The 17,044-nt window shown below is 45.1% G+C and overlaps 1 protein-coding gene across 1 annotated transcript in view; it reads left to right on the top strand.

The window, feature by feature from the left end:
- Nucleotides 1–17,044, top strand: part of ANKRD54 (ankyrin repeat domain 54) — a 54,806-nt gene that overhangs the window by 15,653 nt on the left and 22,109 nt on the right. The window contains exons 2-3 of the mRNA XM_029590137.1: nucleotides 3,625–3,672; nucleotides 4,500–4,598. Coding sequence (XP_029445997.1) covers nucleotides 3,625–3,672; nucleotides 4,500–4,598 — 147 coding nt within the window. The remainder of the gene's footprint in view (nucleotides 1–3,624; nucleotides 3,673–4,499; nucleotides 4,599–17,044) is intronic.

The raw sequence follows: 17,044 nt of genomic DNA, 5'->3' as shown, positions 1-17,044 counted from the left end.
GCCTCTCTCAGTATGTAATTAAATCCCGTCAGGTGGTACAGAATACAACTGCTTGCTTCTTAAGTGGTACTGGGAATCATGAACACGCCACCTGTACTTCAACAACGCCACTGGTTACCCATTCAGCAAAGCATCCCATACAAATTAGCCGTAATCCCCATTTGCTCCATTCTAAAGATAAACCCTCCTTAAGAACATTGCAATCCTCATTTGATTCCCTTCCGTTCGGTGCACTTGTCTGTGAATAACCCAGGAAAGAGCCTTCTCCATCATGGGACCTATGTTATGGAATTCCCTATCGTTGTCTGAACACAGTTTTTAAAAGATATCTTTTAAGACCGTGTTTGCAGTGGGTAGCTAGGGCGGCCTTGCCTCCTCCTGTGCCCTCCTGTATATGATGCAGACTGTCGTGTTGTGGCATGCATACCTTGTACCGTCAAATGTTTTTATGTGTCTGTTTGCTGTAACCTGCCCTGAACTATGCAGGGTGGCCAGAGACAAATAAGTACGGTAAATTATCACACATTTAATGGCATCCAAAATAACTTATGTGTTTCTTGCATTAAAGTTGGTAACAATTTAACACTGGACAATGCAAAACCTTAACTACACCTCTTGAGTATCTTGTGTTAATGTGTCTGTGTTAATATTTGTCTATTTATGCATCCATGGATAATGAACTAATCTCCATTATTCTGTTTATTATCCTTTATAGCATAGATTTTGCACTGATGTTCATTGATAGTTAAATAATGTTCATTAAGAGTGCTCATAACATGGGTTATTGGCTCTTTTAACATGCATAGTAGTGATCGTGAACCCTCGGCACAGATGACTACATCCCACAGTACAAAAAATTCTACAAACCTGATTTGGTTTGTCATTATGGGGTATTGTGTGTAGATTGAGGAGGGAAAAAAATTATATTATCCATTTTAGAATAAGGCTGTAACTAACAAAATGTGGAAAAAGTGAAGGGATCTGAATGCATTGTACCTCTGTGAGTTATAATGATTTGGCACGTCTCAGGGCTTACAAACTAAGCTGCAGGCATGTTGAAGGGTTTTAGGGTAAGGATAAAACGTCTACATGCTGATAAAACAGCAAGCAAGTAGAAGGTAACACTTTCTAAAGAGCCTGGGTTCTGTTGCTCTCCACATGTAGCTGAAACTGGGACACTTGGCTTGGATTCACTGTCTTGCCTCAGTTGGGTGCCTGCATGATAAACGCCTGATGAACCACGTGCTTTCTCTTCTGCGAGAGATTGCATTGTGTGCTGTGGGAACAGGAGAAGGCTTGCAGTGCAATCTCTTGCACGCACATTTCCTTCCCACAAAGCTCCTCCAGTTATTGCTTTCAAACATTTGCAAACTACAGCAGTCCTATCCCTGCCTAAGTCCCTCTGTGCCCTCAAACGTTTGTATACTATTTATAATTCTTTCAAAATTTTATAAGGGGGGGGGACATAGCTACCAATACCGCAACACACGTACATCATATGATAGCTATGGCAAGCCGCTGTTCAGAGAGAACCAAGATTAAAAATGTTCTTTCAGAGTGGAAAAAAAATGTAAGAGAAATTGGACCCATTTATGCAAGAAAGCACAAATCCAGCTGGAAAGGTTTCAAGAGATTGAACATCTGTCCGTGTCTGCAATGCATGGACAGTTGTTGGCCCTTGAAACTTAAGTTTTTGTTGTTGTTGTTTTTTAAGTTGCTGTTTTGCAAGTAGGCAGCAACCTCCAAAACACACAGTGCAGTTCTACAATACCGGTGGCCATTCTGAGAAACCTGTTTTGCTGGGTTTTTTTGTTTTTGTTTTTTACTTTATTAAATTTCATAAACTTTCTCAAGACATAAGTTGCTAAACTTATACTGTGCTGCTGTACTGGGTTTCCAGTACAACAGCAAAGCATACAATCAACTTGTACAGTCATACAAGGAGATAAAAAAAGAAGCCCTAGCCGTGTCGCCCACAGTAAGTCAAATTTCGGGGGAGGGGGGTAGGAGGAGGGAAAGGGAAAAAGATGTAAAGAGATTTCAGAAGGAAAAAAAAGAGTAAAGGGCTGGGAATGGGTCTGGTCGAATTATGCAGTGCTACTTAGGTTTTGTTTTATATGATGTCATGATATTAACTTCAATTCAATACAAAGAGGTTTATGAGATTTTACTGAAGGTCTATTTGTGTGTTTGTGAGTCTCTCCCCTCCTCTGATATGGCTGGACCTAGCTGCATCAAAGTTTGTGTGGCATGAGGGCCTGAGGAGGGGACATGAGAATCCTCTAGCTTGGAAAGTTGCTGAGAGATTTGAGTGAGGGGGTGGGGGACCTGGGCAACATTGGTAAGAGAAATGTATAGGGAGTTGAACTGAAGGTGACACTTTTTTTACTGGCTTGTGTGGAAAGCAACAAGTGACAGAGAAAAAATGTCATGGATTCTTGGGCTGGTTTAACAAGGTTAAATTACTAACTGGCCGATACTGTTAGCCCGGGTTTGGCCACGTGTTTTCAACACGCTAGCTTTACCTCTTATACAGTAAGGGGTAATAGCGCATCGAAAACGCGCAGCCAACCCCCCTGGAACTAATAGCGCCCACAACATGCAAATGCCTGTTGTGGGCGCTATTAGTCATTCCCGCGCGATACAGAAAGTAAAATGTGCAGCCAAGCCGCACATTTTACTTTCAGAAATTAATGCCTGCCGGCACTGGAAAAGAGTACAGAAAAGCAGAAAAAACTGTCCCAAAATTAAAAAAAAAAAAAATGTTAAATTGGCCGGCGGGTCGGAAGACGGACACTCAATTTAGCCGGTGTCCGTTTTCCGAACCCGTGGCTGTCAGCGGGCTCGAGAACCAACGCCGGAAACATCGAGTGTCCAGGTGTCAAACCCACTGACAGCCGCCGCTCCTGTCCAAAAGGAGGCGCTAGGGAAGCGCTAGTGTCCCTAGCACCTCTTTTTTTACCGCGGGCCCTAATTTGCATCTTCTTCCCCCCCCTGAATCGTGCGCACAGGAGAGTGGCCTGTGCACGAACCGGGAGAGCGGGCACTTGCCCGCTCTCCCGCGACATTTACTGAATTGGCCCGTAAGCGAGCACTTCTTAGTGCTTTAACTTCAGAATGAGCAATTGCAAGAGACCTGGCCAGCATCTTTGAGGAGGAATGTCTAGGATATGGAGAAAAGCCATCCCTTGTTTTCTCAGTTGCATCTCCTCCTCTGACTAACGTTGGTAATTTCTTTAACTAAAAGACAGAGGCCCCTCTCTGCCAAACTGGATATTTTGCAACATTAGATTTGTTCATGTGAAAGGTCTCTGCTATGGCACATATGAGTGCGTGTTAAATGGTGTTGTGTGGGGAGGAAGGATGCTCAGCCAACTGTGTGAAGCTCTTTCTCTTTTCACCGTTTGCCTGTATTTTCACGTCTGTCCTTTTTTTTTTTTTTTGTTTCCTAATGTGACTATTGGCTCTTCCCTCTGTGTCCTCTCTCTTTCTCTCCGTTCCCTTTTGTGGTTTGTCCATTCCATCACTGACTCATGCCACTGTTGCACTCCTTTTCCCTTTTTTGTCTGTGCGCCCTCTTGGCCATCACAATCCGATCATTCCTCTTTCTTCTTTACATTGCAGCTTTGAAAAGATTAAGAGAAGCAGCCAATGCAAACGACTTAGAAACAGGTGAGGTTCTGAGGGCCCTGAGCCCCTGCACGAGTGTTTTGCCTGTGGGTCCTCACATGCCACTGTCTCAGAGCAATAGTACATGGTGTATATATGTGTATTCTTTTAGAATAACTCGGTGCAAGTGTGAGATCCCCTTGTTAAGAGAACTGTCCTGTTTTTCCCTTGCAGTATGCTTTGGACTAGTTATCCTCTGTATAGATGGAGTAGCATGACTTCATTTGCTCATAATAAAACCGTGCCACAGATCCCATCCCACTAAGTAGGGAACACACACATTGCATGCTGACGACAGCATTTGAGTGCATGAAAGTCTGGACAGCAAAATGGCATGGCCAAGAATATGAGCAGCTCTTCCATTATAATGTAATTTTAGTGGATAAGAGAACTGTCAAGTGGTTTTTTTTTTTCTTTAAGTATATTTTTAGCTTTTTACCTTCATACCCTTTACAACCGCAATATAAATACGTTAAAGAGTACCACAGCTGTGATTTGACAGGAGACGAGAGGGCATCCTGAGCTTTCAGTGACCATACATTATTGTTTTCTAAAACAAAAAAAATCCATTTTTAACTGAAATTATAAGTTAGTACTGATAAGCATCTCTGTCCAATAATCATTTTTATATAGGGCAATGAAAGCAGCGTTAGCGAGAGAGGCCACATCTGTGTGTTATGCTGCTCAGAGAGCCCCTTAAGTTTTCTGGACGTTCCGTGAAGATGGTTACAAACTAGGATTCTGCTGATCCCTTGTAAATGTAAACTGATTTGTGGCTGCAGCGTGAAGACTCTTACGTGAACAATTTTCTTTTCTTTCTTGTTGAGCAGTGGAGCGCCTTTTGGAGAGCGGAGCTGACTCTTGTGCTGCTGATGACAAAGGCCGGACAGCGCTCCACTTCGCCTCGTGTAATGGCAATGACCGAATTGGTAAGTTGGACGGGTGTCAATTGAAATGGAGAAAAATAAATTCCCTCTGTCCTCTCTTGGCAATTTTATATTTATAGAGAAAACAAGGCCATCTGTAAAAAAACCAAAACAAAAAAATAACAATCAGTTACTGTAACTACAAAGAGAAATTTGTACACATTCAAAGACCTGTAATCTTTTAAGAAATTTAAAAAAATATGTTTTGAAATGGGAGTCTCTAAGACTAGGCCAAAAAGGAAAAAAGGGGCCGTCTTCCACTCATGACTCAGACCTTACACTTAATCTGAACCAAAAGGTCAAGAAACGATAAATGATTTTTTTTGGGGGGGGGGGAGGGGGTTAGAAAAGCTTTATTGAGATTTGTAAAGCCACTGCAATATCAGGAATGAAGATTGGAAAGAATTTGATGCAATCTTATATGCACTTCATACTAACAATCCATAAGTAAATCAAACTCTCTCACAAGGGTTGCAGCTGTCCATTATGATGGGTGTAAAGCACCTGCATGTATCTAACCTTTATTCTGGCCAGTTTGACTGCTGGACATAGTAGTCATCTGAAGTTATTGTGTGTCTTTCCCCAAAGAAAAAAAAAAAAACCCAGACTGCACGTCTTTAACATATTCTGATACTTGTCATGTACATAGGTTATTAATTCCATATTTCCTAGCATGTAGCCAGATGGACTCAGGACCAATGGGTTATGCTCCCCTGCCAGCAAATGGAGATGGAGTCAGATTGCAAAAACTGACGTCACCATACATGCACTCCTGCAGTGACCTCAGCTCTCCAGTATTCTCCGTCTCTAGCAGATGGTGGATGTACCTCTCCCTATGGGGATTGTTGTACTTTTTGGAAGGAGAAATTCTACATTCTAAATTGAAGAAAATTGAGCTTTGCTCTCCAGTGGTAATACCTAAAGGTCCCTCCCCCAGTTGAGAATTCCTGAGGCGATTTCCGAGATCCCTCAGAGATGTGCCTTGTGCTGGTAGCTGGTTCCTGGCGTAGACTTTGCTGCTTAAGCAGCTGAAAGGCAGCGGGTGCAGGAAGCCAAGCATGGCGGTGACGGCCAAAGTCCTCTCCCCCCACAGACGGAGACAGTCTCTGTACTCCAGCCAGTAAGCACTGAGCCCAGGTAAGTTTAAAAAAAAAAAGGAGATTTTCATCCTGGTTCAGAGAAGATTAGAGGGAGTTTAAGTAGGTCTGCCCTGGTTTCTGTGCTCAGCGTGCTGTTCCAGTGTTGCTCCCGCTTCTATTGGGGGGTAAGAGGAATTGGACTTCCAAGCGATTTGAGCAGGCCCCGCTGTGGACTTGATTGGCACACCGCGTGGTAGGTCAGTGTGATGCCATCTCGAGCGTGTTTGTGTGCGTGCCATATTGCTCTCCTTAGGATGTCAGTATGCACAGTGTGTTGGCTCTGCACACGCGCTGTGCGCGTAACATCAGGCATGTACCTACGCAAGCATCTTTTAAAGCGTTTGGTGCAGGAAGAGCTGTGCGTGCGCTCCGCCCAGACGCTCAAAATTTGTACATATAAATTTATAAATGCGAGCTGAGAGAGCGCACAACTACTGCTGCCAATGGTGCCGCCAACCAAGGAATCTAAGCGCCTTGCTCTCTGCAATGCTGCCATATTAGAGCCTCACAGTCTGACCTGGATTCCAACTTATGTCGGCACTATGAGGAAGCCCAAGGATAATTGTCCTCCTCTGACTTTGCTAAGCCAGGCTCCTCCCATTCGGATTACGGATTGGTCACTGCCTTAACTGGAAATACGCCGTACCTCTGTAACACCTTGACTGGATCATCCGTGGAAGAGGGGAATTCATCTGGTCCCAACCCAGTGTTTCCTAGATCAGGCATGGATCTGGCTGCCCTTTCCTGGGGCTACAAGCATTCATACAGACACAGTCTACTACATCATTTGCCCCTGTCTGGACAGAACCTCTGCCAGTGTCCCCTCCTTCTCCCATTCCTACTGGCAGACCCCGAGGTATGCCTCGCCTTACCAAGGGTATCCCTGGCAGGGACCCGGATGGCACAGATGAAGAGGAGGATCCTGATTACTTGGAAGATGGGGAAATCCCCTCTGGGTTGGAACCATATTGGACCATGTTACGGTTCTTTCATAGAGACAAATTGCTGGCCTTGGTTTCCCAGACCCTGAAGACAGTGGAAGTTCCTGGGGCGGACTCTATGATGGACTCTTCACATTAAAACTGTATTTAAATTTGGATTTTTTTTTAAATTACGGATATTGAGTGGTTTAAAACCTCTCCTTGATCACTCCAATTTTCAATCTGCAGTGCAAGCATTGATCTTTCATCTGACTGTTGTAATGCTGTGTGCTGGGGCTTCCTGTTACTTCTCTGAAAGCTTTACAGCTTTGACAAAATTCAACAGCTCACCCAATTTCGGGAAAATCCAGCAGAGAGCACACTACTCCAGTTCTGTGAGTTATACCAGGTTCCAGTTTATTTTCTTGTGCAGTATAAGTCATGATGCTTCTATATTTCTACTATTAAGACTGGATTCATTTCCCTGGGCCAGCACAATGTTAAGGAATGGGAGGTGCCAGAAGCTTCTTTGCGGGTTAGCCGGGCTATGGACAAGTTGTATCCACTTCCGGCGGAGTCTTTGGACCTTCTCAAGTCTCCTTCGGTAGATTCGGCGGTAGCGGTCGTAGTCAAGCACACTACCATCCCCGTGACGGGGGGGATAGCTTTGAAGGATCTCCAGGACCGAAAGCTGGAGATCGTGTTGAGGCGCATCTTTGAGGTGGCGGCCTTAGGAGTACATGCAGCGGCTTGTAGCAGTCTGGTGCAGAGAGCCACTCTTCGTTGGGTTCAACAGCTGCTTACCGCGCAGGATCTCCCACCGGACGAAGCAGAGCAGGCCAACTGTATCGAAGCTGCGGTGGCCTACATGGCGGATGCTTTATATGATTTACTGCGGACGTCGGCGCGCACTATGGCTTCTGCGGTTTCTGCCAGACGGCTGCTCTGGCTCCGTCGCTGGGCGGCGGATGCTTCTTCTAAGTCTCGTTTAGGCGCTTTTCCCTTCAAGGGCAAGTTGTTATTTGGAGCTGAGCTGGATCAGCTCATCAAGGATTTGGGAGACAACAAGGTGTATAAATTACCGGAGGATAAGCCCCGGCATCTGCGGTCCTTCGGGAATTCCAGGGGATGACTGCGGGGTCAGCGCCGGTTCCGGATGGGAAGGGGCGTTTCTTTTTCTCAGCGGCAGCAAGCATCGTGGTCTCAATCTTGGTCTCCTTCCTTTCGGGGCCGTCTGCCTCAGCAGTCGGGAACCTCACAGGGGTTTGCCCCCACCAAGGCTACTCAATGAAGGTGCGCAGGCCCATTCCTCCATCCCGCGCGTCGGGGGTCCCTTGTCCCTGTATTGGGAGGAATGGGTCAAGATCACCTCGGATCAGTGGGTCCTCGACGTAGTCCGTCACAGTTACGAATTGGATTTTGCTCGTCCGCTCCGAGATCTTTTCATGACGTCTCCTTGCGGTCCTCCGGAAAAACGGCTGGTTATTGCCCAAACCTTGGAACGGTTGCAAGCATTGGGGGCGGTGATTCCAGTCCCCCCGGCTGAACGTAGGACGGGGCGGTATTCCATATACTTCATGGTTCCAAAGAAGAAGGGCGCGTTCAGACCGATTTTGGATTTGAAGCGGGTAAACAAGTCCTTACACGTTCCTCGTTTCCGTATGGAGACTTTGCGGTCTGTTATTGCGGCCGTCCACAAGGGAGAATTTTTGGCTTCTTTGGATCTAACCGAGGCGTATCTCCACATTGGAATCCAGAGGCATCATCAGAGGTACCTGAGGTTTATGGTGCTAGGAGACCATTTTCAGTTTTGTGCCCTCCCATTCGGGTTAGCAACGGCCCCCAGGGTATTCCCCAAGATACTGGTGGTCGTCGCAGCCTTCCTGGGACGGCAAGGAATACTGGTTCATCCCTATCTCGACGATTGGCTCATCCGGGCAAAGTCGGAAGTTTTGTGCAAGCGGGCGGTTCAGTTGGTGGTGGAGCAACTGCAGGCACTGGGTTGGGTAGTCAACTTCGAAAAGAGCAGACTGAACCCGACCCAACACATGGAGTTTTTGGGAGCTCGCTTCGATACTGTGGGCAAGGTATTTCTACCACATCAGCGGATGGTCAACTTGATGTCACAGGTGTGGAACCTTATGGATCTACCGTTACCCACGGCCTGGGATTATTTGCAAGTCATTGGACATATGGCTTCTACGCTGGAAATGGTGCCGTGGGCGTTTGCGCATATGCGGCCTTTACAAAAAGCGCTTCTGTCTCGATGGGATCCCAGGTCAGAGTTGTACGACATGGAGTTGCCATTGCCGGAACCAGCCCAGTCCTGCCTCGATTGGTGGCTGAACCCGGTCCATCTTCTGCAAGGGATGGACTTAGAACCACCATCGTGGATAACAGTGACGACGGATGCCAGTCTTTCCGGCTGGGGGGCTTTGTGTCAGTCCCGAGCGCTCCAAGGGACGTGGTCTCCACGTCAGGCCTCTTGGTCCATCAATCGGCTGGAAACCAGAGCGGTCCGTCTGGCATTACGTCAGCTCCTTCCGTTGGTACGCGGTCGGGCGGTGCAAGTTCTGTCGGACAACGCAACCACGGTGGCGTTTATAAATCGACAAGGAGGCACAAGAAGTCGGCCGGTCGCGACAGAAGCGTCATTGTTGATGGCCTGGGCAGAGCGTCATTTGTCCCGCATCGCGGCCACTCATATTGCAGGAGTGGACAACATTCAGGCAGATTATCTCAGTCGGGCAGCACCTCGATCCCGGAGAGTGGGAACTGTCGGCCGCCGCGATGGGTCCTCATAACCCAGCTTGGGGGTTGCCGCATATGGACTTGATGGCGACTCGTCTAAATGCAAAGGCGGCGCGTTTCTTCAGCCGACGGCGAGACCACGGGTCGGAAGGGGTGGATGCGCTAGTGCTTCCATGGCCTATGCACGTTCTCCTCTACGTATTCCCGCCGTGGCCCATGGTGGGAAAGGTGTTAAGACGCATAGAGTCCCATCGGGGTCTGGTGATTCTGGTGGCCCCAGAGTGGCCAAGACACCTGTGGTTCGCGGATCTCGTCAATCTGGCGGTGGACGGGCCTTTGCGTCTCTGTCATCTTCCGAAGCTGCTTCGCCAGGGTCCAGTATTTTTTCGAACAGGCGGATCGCTTTTGTCTGGCGCTTGGGCTTTTGAGGCGGCGCAGTTGAGGAGGAAAGGTTATCCAGAGCGGTTATTACTACTCTCCTTAGGGGGCGCGCAGGATCTTCAACTACCCGTGCTATGCTAGCGTATGGAAGGTCTTTGACTCGTGGTGCTGTGACTTAAGGATTTAACCTCGACAGGACTTTGGTGGGCCATATTCCTTTCTTTTTTGCAGGATGGTTTGAAGAAAGGCTTGGCCTACAGCTCTCTCAGAGTTCAAGTGGCAGCACTGGGTTGCCTGCGAGGTACTGTTGAAGGGTTATTCTCTTGCGTGTCACCCAGATGTTGAGCGTTTTTTGCGGTGGTGTTTGGAACTTGCGCCCCTCCTCTGCGGACCACCGTGTCCTTCCTGGAATCTGAACTTGGTTCTCCGGGGGCTCTGTTTGGCCCTTTGAGCCTCTTAAGAGGGCCTCCTTGAAGGATTTAACCCTTAAGGCTGTTTTTCTTAGTGGCCGTTTCGTCTGCGTGTTGTGTTTCAGAGCTCCAGGAGCTGTCATGTAGGGAACCGTTCTTGCGCATATCTGACTCAGGTGTGTCCTTACGCACCGTTCCTTCCTTCTTGCCAAAGGTGGTATCGGCTTTTCATGTTAATCAGACGGTGGAATTGCCTTCCTTTTTCGGAGGAGGAACTCTGGATGTCCGTCGGGTACTTCTACGGTATCTGGAGGTTACTAATGATTTTCGGAGATGGGATCACCTATTCGTGTTGTGGCATGGACCCAAGAAGGGTCTTCAGGCATCCAAGACAACTGTTGCTAGATGTTGAAGAGCGCAATCGCGTCCACATACATTGGTTGCGGTAAGGCGGTTCCAGATGGACTTAAGGCTCGCTCACTGCGTTCTCAGGTGACGTCGTGGCCGAAAGCCAGTGTGTTTCTAGCCAGGAAATTTGTAGGGTGGCCACTTGGAAGTCCTTGCATACTTTTGCTAGGCATTATCGCTTGGATGTGCGTGGTTCGGCGAAGGACTCTTTCGGGAGCAGTGTGATTCAAGCGGGACTCTCCGGGTCCCACCCCAGTTAAGGCGGCTTGGGTACATCCCAGCAGTCTGACTGATCCTGGTACTTACAGGGAAAGGAAATTAGGTCTTACCTTCGATAATTTTTCGTTCCTGTAGTACCAAGGATCAGTCCAGACGCCCGCCCGATGCTGGAGAGTCCGCTCTTACTTCTGTCTGCGTTACGTGTTCCTAACAGTGTCATTTATCTGTTCTCTGTTTTTATACAGTAAGTTGGTTTCCACTTCAATTTTATTGCAATAGTGGTTAGGTTTGTTATGTTTTCAGGGAGGTGTTTCTACTTGATCTGGTCAGTGGTTGACAAGTTTGAGGTCTTACTCGGTGGAGGGGTGATTCCTTCTGTTTTGTTATCAATTATACTGAAGGATCGCAGGTGGCAAACCAGTATATCGAGGGGGTGCTTTCAGTTTTCTCTCTGACTCCATCTGCTGGAGGGGAGGCATAACCCAGCAGTCTGGACTGATCCTTGGTAATACAGGAACGAAAATTATCGAAGGTAAGACCTAATTTTCCTTTAATCCTTCTCTGTTTCCTTTCTCTTAACCAGTTTGTAATCTATGGAAGGATATTGTCTCCTATCCCATGACTTTTTTTTAGTTTTGTTAGAAGCCTCTCATGAGGGACTTTGTCAAATGCCTTCTAAAAATCCAAATACACTACATCTACCTTTTACCACATATTTATTAACCCCTTCAAAAAAAATGAAAGTAGATTTGTGAGGCAAGACTTTCCTTGGGTAAATCTATGCTGACTGTGTTCCATTAAACCATCTTTCTATATGCTCTCTGATTTTGATCTTTAGAATAGTTTTCCCAGCACTGAAGTCAGGCTTGCTCCTGGAGCCCTTTTTAAATATTGGGATTACATTGACTACCCTCCAGTCTTCAGGTACAAAGGATGATTTTAATAATAGGTTACAAATTTTAACTACTAGATCTGAAATTTCATTTTTTAGTTCCTTCAGAACCCTGGGATGCATACCCTCCGGTTCAGGTGATTTGCTACTCTTTAGTTTGTCAATCTGGCCTACTACATCTTACAGGTTCACAGTGATTTGGTTCAGTTCATCTGACTCATCACCCTTGGAAACTATCTCTGGAACCAGTATCTCCCCTACATCCTCATTAGTAAGCACAGAAGCAAGAACATAAGAAAATGCCATACTGGGTCAGACCAAGGGTCCACCAAGCCCAGCATCCTGTTTCCAACAGTAGCCAACCCAGGCCATAAGAACCTGGCAAGTACCCAAAAACTAAGTCTATTCCATGTTACCATTGCTAATGGCAGTGGCTATTCTCTAAGTGAACTTAATAGCAGGTAATGGACTTCTCCTCCAAGAACTTATCCAATCCTTTTTTAAACACAGCTATACTAACTGCACTAACCACATCCTCTGGCAACAAATTCCAGAGTTTAATTGTGCATTGAGTAAAAAAGAACTTTCTCCGATTAGTTTTAAATGTGCCCCATGCTAACTTCATGGAGTGCCCCTTAGTCTTTCTACTATCCGAAAGAGTAAATAACAGATTCACATCTACCCGTTCTAGACCTCTCATGATTTTAAACATCTATATCATATCCCCCCTTAGCCGTCTCTTCTCCAAGCTGAAAAGTCCTAACCTCTTTAGTCTTTCCTCATAGGGGAGCTGTTTCATTCCCCTTATCATTTTGGTAGCCCTTCTCTGTACCTTCTCCATTGTAATTATATCTTTTTTTGAGATGCGGCGACCAGAATTGTACACAGTATTCAAGGTGTGGTCTCACCATGGAGCGATACAGAGGCATTATGACATTTTCCGTTTTATTCACCATTCCCTTCCTAATAATTCCCAACATTCTGTTTGCTTTTTTGACTGCCGCAGCACACTGAACCGACGATTTCAATGTGTTATCCACTATGACACCTAGATCTTTCTTGGGTTGTAGCACCTAATATGGAACCCAACATTGTGTAATTATAGCATGGGTTATTTTTCCCTATATGCATCACCTTGCACTTATCCACATTAAATTTCATCTACCATTTGGATGCCCAATTTTCCAGTCTCACAAGGTCTTCCTGCAATTTATACAATCTGCTTGTGATTTAACTACTCTGAACAATTTTGTATCATCTGCAAATTTGATTATCTCACGTGTCGTGTTTCTTTCCAGATCATTTATAAATATATTGAAAAGTAAGGGTCCCAATACAGATCCCTGAGGGACTCCACTGTCCACTCCCTTCCACTGAGAAAATTGTCCATTTAATCCTACTGTCTGTTTCCTGTCTTTTAGCCAGTTTGTAATCCATGAAAGGACATCGCCACCTATCCCATGACTTTTTTTACTTTTCCTAGAAGCCTCTCATGAGGAACTTTGTCAAACGCTTTCTGAAAATCCAAGTATACTACATCTACCGGTTCACCTTTATCCACATGTTTATTAACTCCTTCAAATAAGTGAAGTAGATTTGTGAGGCAAGTCTTGCCTTGGGTAAAGCCATGCTGACTTTGTTCCATTAAATTATGTCTTTCTATATGTTCTGTGATTTTGATGTTTAGAACACTTTCCACTATTTTTCCTGGCACTGAAGTCAGGCTAACCGGTCTGTAGTTTCCCGGATCGCCCCTGGAGCCCTTTTTAAATATTGGGGTTACATTAGCTATCCTCCAGTCTTCAGGTACAATGGATGATTTTAATGATAAGTTACAAATTTTTACTAATAGGTCTGAAATTTCATTTTTTAGTTCCTTCAGAACTCTGGGGTGTATACCATCCGGTCCAGGTGATTTACTACTCTTCAGTTTGTCAATCAGGCCTACCACATCTTCTAGGTTCACCGTGATTACCCATGAAAACCTTCTCCATTACGGGTACCTCCCCAACATCCTCTTCAGTAAACAACGAAGCAAAGAAATCATTTAATCTTTCCACGATGGCCTTATTTTCCCTAAGAGCCCTTTTAACTCCTCTGTCATCAAACGGTCCAACCAACTTCCTCACAGGTTTCTTGCTTTGGATATATTTTTTAAATGTTTTTATGAGTTGCTGTTCATCCCCTGAAGCTCTTGACTGCCCTGCATGGTCAGCTAGGTCTGGTGCTTTGGCACATAGTCAGTCTGTCTCAGGCCCTGCCATTGTTGCTGATTATTCTCCAAGGTTTGCTTGGGTTTTTCTGCCCATTGTGCCTATCTCTTCTGCTGAGACATTTTTGTCCTTCGCAGTTTCTTTCTGAGGAGTTCTTGGGCTCCAGTTGGGTTTACAGTTGTCTTCTAACACCGAGGGGAAACTATGCGGTCTTCGACCAAGAGTCCTTCTCTTGTTTAAATCTCAAGGAGGTTCCAGACCTACTATCATTGTTGGGATTTACTGATCCGAAACCCTGCTTGTAATGTTTTTTTCCATGAAGCGAAGTATGTTTCTTGCTCACACTTACATCATTCCTCTGCCTTAGGCGCCCCTGCCACGCATGAGGGTTTTGTGTCTGTCATTTATATGGTTTTTCTTTGTAGAACCCAACTCTTTTCCAGCCTGGATCCCTTGTGGGTCGGCTGCCTCACAGGCAAAAGGGAAATTGGTAATGCTTCTGCACTGTGCAGTTTCCCGCTTTGTCCTGCTTGGACAGCCTATAGCTAGGAATTCACCTATGTGTGAGGACTACTATCCTGCTTGTCCTCGGAGAAAGCAGAGTTGCTTACCTGTAACAGGTGTTCTCAGAGGACAGCAGGATGTCAGTCCTCATGAAACCCATCCACCTCCCCTGGGAGTTGGTTTCTCCATGTATTAGCTATATCATGGACTTAAGGGTCTCTGCCTAAGGGTATGGTGATGACTATAGCTGCACATGCTCAGTAGAGCATGCTCAAAATTTCTAGATTCTTTGAGATCAAAGTTCAGTGCTGGGCTCCATCTGCTGTCACCCATGTGTGAGGACTAACATCCTGCTGTCGTTGGAGAACACCTGTTACAGGTAAGCAATTCTACTTTAAGAACATAAGAAATTGCCATGCTGGGTCAGACCAAGGGTCCATCAAGCCCAGCATCCTGTTTCCAAAAGAAGCCAAACCAGGCCACAAGAACCTGGCAATTACCCAAACACCAAGAAGATCCCATGCTACTGATGCAATTAATAGCAGTGGCTATTCCCTAAGTAAACTTGATTAATAGCAGTTAATGGACTTCTCCTCCAAGAACTTATCCAGACCTTTTTTGAACCCAGCTACATTAACTGCACTAACCACATCCTCTGGCAACAAATTCCAGAGCTTAATTGTGCATTGAGTGAAAAATAATTTTCTCCGATTAGTCTTAAATGTGCTACTTGCTAACTTCATGGAATGCCCCCTAGTACTTCTATTATCCAAAAGTGTAAATAACAGATTCACATCTACTCGTTCAAGACCTCTCATGATCTTAAAGTTCTCTATCATATCCGCCCTCAGCCGTCTCTTCTCCAAGCTGAATAGCCCTAACCTCTTCAGCCTTTCCTCATAGGGGAGCTGTTCCATCCCTTTTATCATTTTGGTTGCCCTTCTCTGTACCTTCTCCATCGCAACTATATCTTTTTTGAGATGCGGCGACCAGAATTGTACACAGTATTCAAGGTGTGGTCTCACCATGGAGCTTTACAGAGGCATTATGACCTTTTCCATTTTATTAACCATTCCCTTCCTAATAATTCCCAACATTCTGTTTGCTTTTTTGACTGCCGCAGCACACTGAACCGATGATTTCAATGTGTTATCCACTATGACACCTAGATCTTTTTCCTGGGTGGTAGTTCCTAATATGGAACCTAACATTGTTTAACTACAGCAAGGATTATTTCTCCCTATATGCAACACCTTGCACTTGTCCATATTAAATTTCATCTGCCATTTATATGCCCAATCTTCCAGTTTTGCAAGGTCCTCCTGTAATGTATCACAATCCGCTTGTGATTTAACTACTCTGAATAATTTTGTATCTTCCGCAAATTTGATAACCTCATCGTCGTATTCCTTTCCAGATCATTTATATATATATTGAAAAGCAGCGGTCCAAGTACAGATCCCTGAGGCACTCCACTGTTTACCCTTTTCCACTGAGAAAATTGAGCATTTAATTCTACTCTGTTTTCTGTCTTTTAACCAGTTTGTAATCCACGAAAGGACATCGCCTCCTCTCCCATGACTTTTTAGTTTTCGTAGAAGCCTCTCATGAGGGACTTTGTCAAACACCTTCTGAAAATCCAAATACACTACATCAACTGGTTCACGTTTATCCACATGTTTATTAACCCCTTCAAAAAAAATGAAGCAGATTTGTTAGGTAAGATTTCCCTTGGGTGAATCCATGTTGATTGTGTTCCATTAAACCATGTCTTTCTATATGCTCTACGGTTTTGATCTTTAGAATAGTTTCCACTATTTTTTCCCGGCACTTAAGTCAGGCTCATTGGTTTATAGTTACCTGGATCGCCCCTGGAGCTCTTTTTTTAAATATTGGGGTTTCATTGGCCACCCTCTAGTCTTCAAGTACAATGAATGATTTTAGTGATAGGTTACAAATTTTAACTAACAGATCAGAATTTTCATTTTGGAGTTCCTTCAGTACCCTAGGATGCATACCATCTGGTCCAGGTGATTTGCTACTCTTTAGTTTGTCAATCTGGCCTACTACATCTTCCCGGTTCACATTGATTTGGTTCAGTTCATCTGACTCATCACCCTTGAAAACCATCTCCGGAACTGGTATCTCCCCAACATCCTCATTAGTAAATACAATTTTTTTAGTTTTTGCCTCTATGGCCAACTTCATTTCAAATTATCTCTTCGTCTGTCTTATCAATGTTTTACACTTGACAATGCTTATATGTTCTCCAATTTTGTTTTTCACTTGGATCCTTCTTCCAATTTTTGAAGGATTTTTTTTGGCTAAAATAGCCTTTATGCAGTTAAATAGTAGCTGCTGAATATGTGCCTATATTCAGTGGCTGCTGCTTAGCTGCATAAGTCATTTTTGCAAGTAAAACGTTAGCTGAATAAGTAGTGGGCAGACTGGGATGGAGCGAGTTAGCTGCATAACTTGTGTGGTTAAGTATCAATATTCGGTCTTAGCCACATAAATTAACCGGCTAAACTAGACGTGCCATAGAGCAGGTCTAACAGTGATTATGCACAAATATATACGTGTATGTTCAGTGACATAGCTGTGCTGCTGAC

The sequence above is a fragment of the Rhinatrema bivittatum genome, chromosome 2, assembly GCF_901001135.1.
Source record: "Rhinatrema bivittatum chromosome 2, aRhiBiv1.1, whole genome shotgun sequence".
Taxonomy (NCBI): Eukaryota; Metazoa; Chordata; class Amphibia; order Gymnophiona; family Rhinatrematidae; genus Rhinatrema; species Rhinatrema bivittatum.
Note: the sequence above shows the minus strand (reverse complement) of the source record. Positions and strands in the feature narration are given on the sequence as shown.